Source organism: Carcharhinus amblyrhynchos, chromosome 1, assembly GCF_965287045.1.
Source record: "Carcharhinus amblyrhynchos chromosome 1, sCarAmb.v2.hapA, whole genome shotgun sequence".
In the NCBI taxonomy this organism is placed as follows: Eukaryota; Metazoa; Chordata; class Chondrichthyes; order Carcharhiniformes; family Carcharhinidae; genus Carcharhinus; species Carcharhinus amblyrhynchos.
This window is the reverse complement of record NC_137324.1, coordinates 85,483,253-85,495,289: the sequence shown is the minus strand read 5'-3', so window position 1 is coordinate 85,495,289 and position 12,037 is coordinate 85,483,253. Positions and strand designations below refer to the sequence as shown.

The window sequence follows — 12,037 nt, the reverse complement described above, 5'->3', positions numbered from 1 at the left end:
GGGTGAGTCTAGTATATGTTATTTCAGGACAACATAATGCCTGCAGCTGTCACAAACCAGTAATAGAGGCAGAATGCTGACTACACTAAATATTTTACTGTCAAAGCACATACCAATTTATTTAAACTTCACATCTTTCATAACACTTCTACAGTTTTGTTTCTAGCTGGTGTGATATTCATCTTTGTTTTCGTGGCAAATGTTTTTTCCAAGCTACATCTTAACTTGAGCTTTGTGACATTAAATGTTGATAAACAATTTGGGATGTCAGTTATCTCTACATCATAGTGACTACACATTGGTATAATTTAATTGGAAATACCGAGATGTAAAATAGTTATATTTCTATGGAAATGAGCATCTGAAAGCTAGTGAAGTTATTAGATAAGTTTTTACAAAACTAAATGTGTAATTGGGAATTAGGAAATTTAATTGCTGGATTTTTAGCATGTTAAAAGCAATGCACAAGAATAAAAGCAGGTAAAAAGATTCTGTAGAAATCTTGTAATTAATTATAATATCCAGGTGATTCCTTAATTATGCCTGCCCCAAATATTTTCTTAAGATAACTATTACCATATAAAACACACATGTAGAACTGGATTAGTCACAGCAACAATTTTAAAATAATGGGAATGAGATGGTGTCACTCTGTGATAATTTACAAAATTACTATCCTCTTGTCCCTTACTGTCCGGGAACTAGCAGGGTAAATATGTAGGGTTATGGGGATAGGGCCTGGGTGGGATTGTTGTTGGTGCAGCCTCAATGGGCCGAATGGCCTCCTTCTGCAGGAATTCTATGATAACAGGTGCATACACTTTTTTTTTAGCATAAACCAATGGATACAGAAGGAGGAACCCTAGCTCATTACTTTGTTTTTTTTAATTTTTCTTAAGCTTCAAGATGAAGCCTAATTGTATCATCCTGGCTGAGATTAGCGAAGATAGCACAGAAGCATCAGTCCACACCACACCATACCGTTACCCACACAGCAATTGTCAACATTAAAACTAACTTTTAATCGGAATCTCACGTGTGACTAAAAGATGGGGACATCATCTGCCACAAACAAATTGTATGATTTACATTAATATTAAATTGCAACTCTGGTAAATAGCAGTTTTATGCAAAATAGGATTGAAAATGTTAATTAACTATTTTAGACAATACTGTTTGATACATTCCAATAGCCAGTCAAAGCTAGTGCATTTTTACCATTGACAAAGGCTTTAGTGTAACCTTAATTTCCACTAAAAACATACATTAACAGTGTTAACCACACAACTCTTCAGATCATCATGTAATTGGATTATCATAGACTTCAGATGACAGCTATTTTGGTTATGTCACAGATGGATGATTAAACACTAATCTGACAACTGTAACATAACATAAATTAAAACCAACAGGCAGTACACTTGAACATCATCAGATGCTTTTTCCCCAACAGGAGTATTAAGCGTAAATATCAAAATAAGTACCTCTCCAGACATGTCAGGAGCCAGTGGAATTGCAGGCCACAGAGATGAGTAAATTCCAAAAAACACCACCCACATTCCGATACTGCCCCAGATAGCCACGTGACTGAACTGGATTGGAGGGGGGAAACAATCAAGATATCAAGGTCTGTTACCAAGCACTGATTGATGTTAGATTGTTGAGTAAAATTATATATTATTACTGATGGACCTATTATTAATATAGTATCTATATAATGCAGGCATAACATTAAAATACATCTTTATTGTAATGCTTTGGTGTTAATTTGAAATTTTAATTGGCAGTACTCATTCTTTGATGCAACATTTAAATATCACAAGAGTCTTAAATTATAGTCTAATAAAATGCATCAAACTCAACTGTAAAAACATTGACGATATATTTACGCCTTCATCAGCACTGACACCCAAGTTTAAATTTTATTTGTTGAGACACGGAATGAGAAGACTTCTTATGTTCTTATATATAAAGGTGAGTTAAACCCCAAACAACTTACATTCACAGGAAATGGCAAACGGAATTTAATGTTGGCAAGTGTGAGGTGGTCCACTTTGGTAGGAAGGATGGTAGGAAGGACTATTACTTACGGGGCGAAAAACTGCAGCAGGCGACGGTGCAGAGGGACCTCGGGGTCCTTGTGCATGAGTCGCAAAAACCCAGCTTGCAGGTGCAGCAGGTGGTCAGGAAGGCAAATGGGATGCTGGCCTTCATAGCGAGGGGGATTGAATATAAAAGTAGGGAGGTCTTGCTGCAGCTGTATAGGGCATTGGTGAGGCCGCAGCTGGAGTACTGTGTGCAGTTTTGGGCACCGCACCTGCGCAAAGATATTTTGGCCTTGGGGGGAGTGCAGAGGAGGTTTACTAGGCTGATACCGGAGTTGAGGGGGTTGAGCTATGAGGAGAGGCTGAATAAACTGGGCTTGTACTCGTTAGAGTTTAGAAGAATGAGGGGAGATCTCATTGAGACTTATAAGATGATGAATGGGATGGATAGGATAGAGGTGGAGAGACTCTTCCTGCTCAAAAAAGACAGTAGGACTAGGGGACACAGCCTCAAGATAAAAGGGGGGCAGTTTAGAACGGAGTTGAGGAGGAACTTCTTCACTCAAAGGGTGGTGAATCTCTGGAATTCTCTGCCCGTTGAAGCGGTGGAGGCTGCCTCGCTAAATATTTTTAAGACGCGGGTTGATGGGTTTTTGATAAGAGACGGGATTAAGGGTTATGGGGAGAAAGCGGGAAAGTGGAACTGAGCAGCGACAGATCAGCCATGATCTTATTGAATGGCGGGGCAGGCTCGAAGGGCTAGATGGCCTACTCCTGCTCCTAATTCTTATGTTCTTATGTTCTTATGTACATTCTGTGAACTTTTCCACTGGTTTAAGGTTCATTCTGTAAATTGCACTGGTTAGGGAGGACTCTGCAAATTATATTATTATAAGTGTACAGGCAGTGTTTAAGCATGCTTTTAAATGTATTCATATCTAGCAATACTAATTTATTAAAAAGTCAGCTAGTGTACACCAATGGAGTACTGTATGCAGTTATTATCCCCATACCATGAAAAGGACATAGAAGCATTGCAGTGTAAAAAGGATTTACAAGGATGGTACAAGGTGGCATAGAACAAAGGTATCAGAACACCATCATCAACAAGTTCCCCTCCAAGCCACATGCCATCCTGACTTGGAACTGTATTGCTATTCCTTCACTGTCACTGGCTGAGGGGAACAAAAAAATGGCTTAAGAACTAAATTCGTACTTTGCTTCTGTCTTCATAAAGGAAGACATGAATAATGTGCCAGAAATTCTGAAAGAAACAACTCTTAGTGAGGAGCTGAAGGAAATAGTATTAGGAGAGATGTGGTTTTGGGGAAAGTGATGGGATTGAAGATGGATAAATCTCCAGGACTTGATAATCTTCATCCCAGAATTCTGAAGGAAGTGGCCCTGGAAATGGTAGATCCATTGTTGGTCATTTTCCAAAATTCTTTGGACTCTGGATGGTTCCTACAGATTGGAGGGTAGCTAAAGTAAGCCAACTATTAAAAAAGGGAGGTAGAGAGAAAAGGAAACTGTAGGTCAACGAGCCTAATGTCAGTACTGGTGATTTCATAGTTCAGCATTTGGAAAGCAATGGCATGATCAGACAAAGTCAGCTTGGATTTACAATGAGGAAATCATATTTGTTGAATATATTGGAATTCTTTGAGGATGTAACTAGTAGAGTTGAATAAGGAGAAACATTGGATGTGATTTATTTAGACTTTCAGAAGGCTTTTGACAACGTCTCACATAGCAGACTACTATATAAAGTTAAAGAACTTGGGATTGCGGGCAGTGTCTTGAGATGGATAGAAAGCTGGTTGGCAGATTGGAAGCAAAGAGTTGGCATAAATGGCTCTTTTTCTCACCGGCAGGCAGTGACTAGTGGAGTACCGCTGGGCTCGGTGGTAGGACTCCAATTGTTCATGTTATATATTAATGATTTGGAAGAGGGAACTAAGTGTATTACCTCCAAATTTGGGTGGGAGGGTGAGCGAGCTGTGAGGAGGATGCAGAGATGCTTCAGTATGATTTGCACAGGCTGAGTGAGTGGGCATATGCATGCAATCACAGTAAATTGTGGATAAAAGTAAGGCTATCCACTTCATTAGCAATAATAATAAGACAGATTATTATTTGAATGAATGTAAATTGAGAGATAAATATTCTGTTGTTCATGGCAATGCCTTCTGGTCCCTCACACAGCTATCATAATAGCAAGAAAAGACATTCAAACTAAAAAAAATGTTTGATAGAAAGAACCAATGACAAAGGAAGAGGTTTCAACTGGATCTGACAATCCAACTTTGTGTACATCTTCACCAAAAATGAATAAGTAGATTGCTAATACATCCTAGTGTTTTAGAAGGAAGGAATGCAAGAATAAATTGATGTTTGCCTTAAGCAATTCTAGAAAAACTGGATACTCAACAGATCTGTCAGTATCTGTGGAAAGTTAACATTCAACAAGTGTAGGTCCATTGTTGGAACAGAAAATATTACAGAAGAACAGCATTTAAAAAGTAACAAAATAAAGGAACAGAATGAGGTACTTTGCAGTTTTCCAGTCTCAGCACGGACTTTGTGATAATGACACTGAACATTAACTACAGCTTTAATGGGTGGGCTAGCTGGCGTGAAAAACTGGTTGCTGTTTAAGGTAGTGACCCTTTGTTAGAACATTGTGCTGACACAGCAATTTTCACTGTTAATGTCAACCTCCTGATCCATTCCCAACTCCTCAGCTATTGCAGGCTGCTCCATTTTACCCAATTTTTGTGCTTCTATTTCTAAAGGCTTTACCACCTCTATTTAGGCAGCAAATACATGTGTTCTTTGTATGTCTCAGTTATGTCTTCAATTTCCCACATTGTCTCCTATTATTTCTGCCATTGACCATCTGTTTTCCACCTAAGCAGTACACACGTGTGTTTGAGTGTCTATCCATGAGTATTCTTTTGTTTCTTTTGATCTGCCCCTTTTTAAATGCTGTGCATCAGTAATTTCTACCAGTTCTGAGGAATGTCAACACGAGTTCTCTCCACAAACATCAATTGCTTCCAGTACTTTGTACTTTCATTTCTGATTCCAGAATCTGAAGTTTGTTTTATTACCCCAACGTTTGATTCTCAGAAGCCAAACGACAGAAAAGTTGCCTTTTACTGCAAGTGAAGTATTCTCAATTTATTGCAATTGACTATATTTTTCTGAGTAGTAGATCTTATAAACCTCATAGCATTTATAAACCTAAATAATTGATAAAGTTATTTTTAATTGCTTTTTCCATAAGACAGCATAAATGTAATTTTCTATTTAATCCAGACTGTTTTCAGTTTTAATTTGTAGCAACATACATTAGAACTTTCATTGAAAAAATTTGTTTTGAATGTTATGACAGAAACCGTGTGTATCATGAAACTATAAAAGAAGAAAAAAAACCGCTGGGAACTCATCTTGTGCAAGAAAATCTGGTTTCATCTTGATTGAAAACCTATATCCCCTTTAATTAAAGGGGAAAACAGTGTGAACACTTCCCTGGAAAGACAAGATGCCGGCTGCACAAATTTTCTAAGGTTTTACAGCTTTTACACTTATAGCTCTTGCAACTTAGTTCTTCAGCAATGGATATAAAGGGCTGATGGAATATTTTAGCACCATACACCAAAATCCTGTTACACATTAGCTCTGTGGAGCACTTCCTGGAGAGTATGCGTATGACATAAAGGCAGAAGCTAATTAACCCATGGTTGGAGCATATTATCTTGAACTGGGTGGACAAATTTCTATTTCCCTGAAGAATATTTTTCTATTGGGGAGTTGCCAAATGTTTAGAACTATGCAGTCTTAACCAGTATGGGGCATTGATATGACCTTTGCTTTTTCACACCAAACTTTCTGTACGGCAGGAGATTAACATAAATGGGAAAAGCCCGCAGAGGTAGCTAATTCCACAATCCTGCATTCATGACAGGGATGCTGCGCTCAAAGGGACATGGGTTGAAGTTACAACTACAACATTGTATTTCTAATTCCTCAGCCTGTGCTCCCTATGGGCACGGTTCCTCATTTGAGATCATGAAAATAGTCTGAGAGAGAGAGCATGTAACTGGAAACTGCCTGTCCAACAGGGTCTGGAGCTGTAGGTTGGTGAACAAGATATTTGAAACACAGTGCAATACAGTCCCAGAATGCAGAAGATATGCCATTTTGTTAACATTCACATTCTTATAAAATTCTAATTACTTTCATTTGCCCAAAAAGTCTTACTTCCTAAGCAAGTTCTCTTCAACTCTTTCAATTGATTCTGCACCTATGGCTTAATGGACAATGTTTTTCACATTTTACAATCTCTTTCGCGTGGAACCGTTTCCTGATTTCCTTTTAAGTGACTTGCTTCAAACTTAAGATTTCCTCCCCAAAATTTTCCTTCTAGAAAATAAGATTTGCTCCATGCTACCTTCTCAATTTCCCATGTTATTTTAGAGACCAGCTAGATCATCCCTCAACATCCTTATGGGTACTGATTTTAGTTCAAGTTTTCTCATTCTCTCATCATTGCTCAGTTCCTTCATCTTTTGTCCATCACTGGTTATAAAGCACTGATTCAGCTGTACTGTATCTAATTTTGGACACTGCACTTTAAGAATGTGAAGGTTCAGAGAGGGTACAGAAAAGATTTTCGAGAATGATTTCCGGATGAGGGATTTCAATTACGTAAGTAGATTGGAGAAACTGGGAATACACAAGAAGATTGAGAGGAGTTGTGATAGAGGTGTTCCCATTTTGGGAAGGGTTGAGAACCCAAGGGCTAAGATTTTAATGTGATTGGCAAAAAGAATGAAAGGCAATTCTTTTACTCTGTGATTGATTACGATCTTAAATGCATTCCCTGGAAGGGTGGTGGATGCAGATTCAATCATGGTCTTCAAGAGGGACATGGGTAGGCACCCAAGGGGAAAAAAATTGCATAGCTTTGTGGAAAATATGCAATTCTCCATTTTGCCAGCAAGAGCAAAAGAGAAGCATTTGATCTAAAAAAAGAGAGATTGCAAAGCTCTGAGATGCAGGTACAGTAAGTAATTAGGAAAGTCAATAGAATATTGTTGATTATGGTGAGACAAATTGAATACAAAAGTAAAGGGGTTATGTTTCAGTTTTACAAGCATTGGTGAGACCATATCTGGAGTATTGTGTACAGTATTGGCCTTTATTGAAGGAAGGATGCTGGAATTAGTTCAGAGAATAGGTAATACCAGGAATGGGAGGTTTTCTATGAGGAAGGGTTGGACATGCTAGTCTTGCATCCATTGGAGTTCAGATAAGTAAGAGGCCACTTGACTGAAACATAAAATCCTGAACGGTCTTAGCAGACTGGATGTGGAGATGATGTTTCTTCCTGTGGGAGAATCTGGAACTAGGAATCACTGTTTAAAAGTAAAGGGTTACCCATTTAAGACAGACATAGCAAAAAATGTTCTCTCTCACTTTGGAACTGTCCTCCTCAAAGGATGGTGGAAACAGTGTCTTTGAATATTCTTGAGGCAGACTTCGATAGATTCTTGATAGGCACAGGCGTAAAAGGTTAACAGTGATAGGTGGGAATGTCGAAGTTATAATCAGATCAGTTATGATCTTATTAAATAGCAGAGCAGGCTCCAGGGCCGAGTGGCCTACTGCTGCTCCTATTTCATATGTTTGGAATTCTTGAAAGTGTGTTGGAATTCTTCCCTCCCTAACAGTCGTATTTGTAATGAGAAAGAAACACTAAAGAATTCCAAATGACCCATTAAAATTGAGAGGAATATGGATACACAGTGCTAGTCTGATGGTCATTTGGCCAATAAACAATATGCTGAAATTATTCCCAAATACTGCGTGTGACTTCCTGAATGAGAATGTATAAAATATTTAAACTTACTTAGAGCTGAAATACCTGAATGCCTTGGAGTCTACTGTTGCTTAACTAACCAAATTAGGTCAGATCGAATAAAACAAACACAGATTATATCATTAAAAGGCCAAATTTTCTAACCTCACCCATGGCTGTGATTCTCTGGTCCTGCTGCAGTGAAGAGTTTTGGCTGAGCAACAAATTCTCTGTTCTTGCTGGCAGGGCGAAGCGGAGAATCCCAGCCAAAAATGATACATTTTTAAAGCTTTTTTATATTGACAAAAAAGATGCATGCTACTGAAGCTTTTTGTTTTGCAGTCATCAGGACAGTAATGCAAGAACACCAAAGGGAACAACAATTTATACTGAATGAGGCGGGAGTGCTGACTGGTTGGCAAGTAGATATTAATTGGTAGAGGAATTGCTATGGAGAATGCAGATGTTTCCTGGTACAAACTCCCGCAGATTCCCCTCACACCCCCAAAAGGGACTGTCCTCACCCCCACCGACCCTGCGGTACTCTCCTTACGCCCACAAACTCACAGGGGATACTCCCAATCTCTGACTATGCCCTGCTCAAAGGATTCCCTCAGCACCCCTCGAACATGATTCTGCCACCCCATTACCTCCGAAGACACTCCTTATCTCACCTCCCTGGTATTCCTCACTTCCACCCATTCACCCATGTCATTCCCCATTCCGACCTTCCTTCCAAACCAATGCCATGGCAGTCACCAACTCTCTACCCCCATCAGGCCCTCCCTACTCCTCTCAGGCTATGCCACCTTGTTAACGACCTTTAAACCTGGCTGGACCCATAAATTTACCTGGCTTAGGGCAGCTAAAAGGGGTGTGACTTATTTACACTGGACTTTACAGCCCCTTGTTGCGAGGCCTTGGGGATGTGCTGCACAACCCAAAACACAAACCAGCCTGAGTCGAAAAGTTGGGTAAGATCGGATTGGCTAGATTTTCAGCTAAGAACTTGTGAGCAGAGTGGCAAAGTGACTCAACTGCCACTCTACTAAAAGTTATAACCCTATGTGACTGTGGCATAGGAGATTAGATTATTAAATGTTAAGATACAGAAAACAATTATGCTCTTGCAGAGACAGACCAGCAAACAAAAACAAAATGGTGGATTTTCCAAGCATATTAGAAATGCATTTTTGGGATTAGTTCATTGATTATCATTACTTACAACAGTCCAGGATGCAGTCTCTAAACCAGCTTTTAAACAAACGGTGATCACCACAAACTATGGAGAGAACAAAAGACACAATGGTAAGTAGCTCTGCATCAGAATCTCAAAGTTCTACAAAAGAATGTTGTAACCACAATAAATGTGAAGACCATAAGATATAGGGACAGAAGTATGCCACTCGACCCATTGAGAGCTGTTGTTTTAATTTCTGTGCAGATAAGGTCCTGAAAATCATCAGAATAGAATCTTGACGTGTCAGGATAACACCGACTGACGCCTTCCACCAGTAACGCTGCTGTAGTTGGGGTTTTCAGTGGAGGGCACCAACCCTGCATGGGTAGGTGTAAGTGCTGATATGAGCCCAGCTTTAGCTAATCCATAGAATTAATGTCTACCAAGGCCTTTCTCTCCCTGTCATATTTCTTTTGGCCCTCTTCAGCAATTCATGCCACTTTCCTGCCCTACTCCCACTCCGTGCAGGATCCACTTGCATTCATTTGGAGGTTGGTATGCTTAACACAACATACCATACCAGCCTACCCCCAGATCTACACATGCTATGCTGATCTTGTGAGTCCCTGCCTCTGGTTCCACCCTGAAGACATCCATCTTGTAAGCAGCAGAGAGTGATGCTTCCCCTTGCATGACATGCCACAAATATTAGGGACTCAGTGCCATCAGGACCTGTCTTTTTCTGGTAGGTGCACCTGTCTTGACTCCAGCTGAGGTTACAGGAGATGACTGACAGGACCCCTGCAGATATTCCATGCATAATTCTGGTGAAAATCAGAAATCTAAGTTTTTTTTTCTTCTAAACAAATGTTCTGTTTTAAAGCTTACACAATCCTTTGAAGTTTAAAATTTTGACCAGCAGTAAAATGGAAGTAATGGGTTAAGGTTTCCTGAGCACAATGCTGACTTTCCCCCTCCAGATGTAACCCAGTAATTCTCCTCCCAGTCTCCGGAGGCTATGACAACAGTTCTTGTACAATTCTCACCTGTCCACTGTTGTTCTCTTTATAGTGCTCAACAGCAGAAAACAGAAGGGAGAGATGAATTTTCAATCAATACATCAAAAGCTTTGTGTCTGATTCAGAAAAGCTGGGAGCTCAAAAAGAAATATTAATTACTGGACTCAGTGTAGCTGTCAGCATTTGCTAGAGCTTTTTTCAAAAAACTGTTCAAAAGCAAAAACATAAAGCTTATTTAAAGAGAGAAATTTAATCCTAATATAAAAATTTAAATAAAAATTACACTATACTTTAGACTTATAATGTTAAGATAGCATTCAAAATCTAGGCTTCCTAAATTAGTAGTACTTCGATCATTTGTGTTTTTGCCAGGACTTTAACTGGAACATCCTGGCTTTTTGTTCCTGTCTACACAGGTTCTGCATCACTGGAATTGTTGTTTGGATAAGGTTTTAAGATGTGTATCTGTAAAGTAATCACAATTGCTTGCAATTTCTCTAACAGGAAGCACTCTGTGCGACTCTAGAGTGTATTGCCCCCCTGAACAGCCAAAATCATTCACCTTTGAGGGATGGGGGCTTATTGTGTCAGGCAGTAAACGGTCTCAGTGAATCTTGTGGTTGTTAATGTGTTTAGCAGTGCTTTTAGCAGATCCTTCCAAAACTTTCAGCTATTTTATGAGGTATACCGGGCTAAATGCAAGATGGATTCTGACATGTACAATGGAAATTTTACGGTGCTAGAGGGTAGCAATTCTTGTCGTGTCATATTTCACAGGAGTCAGTTGAAATTTCTAACTTATCATCATCGTCTACAGCTTCCCATCATGATTCTCAGTATGTCGTTGTGGCAAGCTTTTCCACTTGCTGCATATGCCTATTGTTTCTTCTTGTGATCAATCGCTGGGACTCAAATTCCATTTTGTTTCCTTGTCTCAATTTTTGTTTTATTTTAAACTATCTTGCTCAGGTTTCAGCTGTCCCACCTCTTTGGTTGATACACACTCTCACTTTTCAGGTAATCTCAGTTTACATTGAGCATGCAGAAATGGCTGAACCAAATTTAATGCCAAAATGCCCATAATTTCATAAATGTATTCTTAGCCTTTGTGCTCTGGTCTGTTGTTCTCTGAGTAACTTAATTCATTAATTGGAAGTCCATTGATTCTGCAACAACAATGATAACCATAGTGCTCTACCAATGGATGACTGACTCAAACCGGTACATCCTTAAATTTTAAAGGATAGATAGCAGCCAGAGCAGCAGTGTAATTAGATATGCCTGATTTAAGAAAAGAGGAGTCTCAAATTGTGCATGTTCCATGTACGATGGAAATACATTTTCCTTTGCATACTTTGGGCGCAATCCTACTGCCCATTCATATCATGCTTTCGTTGCAGTGAAGAAGTTGGTGACAAGCCAAACCTCCGTTCATTGCAGTAGGGTCGGAAAATCCTGCTAGCATGAACAGTCGGAAGATTCTGGCCTTTGTTTTGTGGCAGATTCAAGCGGACTAGGGATAAACAGTGGAGGAAAATGGGATGGGCATAGGGATGAGCGTTGCTGGAGATCAAAAAATTAGTGGCCGTAAAGGAATGGCCTGAGTTTTTTTTGTGACCGGGAATCACTTAATTATAACAGATTTTCATGATCTGTAATGAATGCAAATACCTCTTGGCTACTTCAAATAAGTGAAATTATTAGATTTTAATTGGGTAGAAATAGTAGTTATCACTTAATTTATATTCTAATGCTGACTAGACTGTGGATTTGTGTATAACCACCAAAGTGACCTCAGTATTTCAGTATTCAAATGTGGATAGTGTATGTAATACAGGATGAAGTCCGCACCCACAACAGGGCAGGATCTTGCTGAATTATATACATCTGAAGTGGAGTAAAGCTATATGGGATTGCTTTGCAAACT

At 39.3% G+C, this 12,037-nt stretch overlaps 1 protein-coding gene across 3 annotated transcripts in view; it reads right to left on the bottom strand.

Moving 5' to 3' along the window:
- Positions 1–12,037, bottom strand: part of atp8a1 (ATPase phospholipid transporting 8A1) — a 362,709-nt gene that overhangs the window by 43,056 nt on the left and 307,616 nt on the right. For all 3 annotated transcript variants that reach the window (XM_080188142.1, XM_080188135.1, XM_080188148.1), the window contains exons 31-32: positions 9,137–9,193; positions 1,485–1,592 (exon numbers count right to left, since the gene is read on the bottom strand). In XM_080188142.1, coding sequence (XP_080044268.1) covers positions 1,485–1,592; positions 9,137–9,193 — 165 coding nt within the window. The remainder of the gene's footprint in view (positions 1–1,484; positions 1,593–9,136; positions 9,194–12,037) is intronic.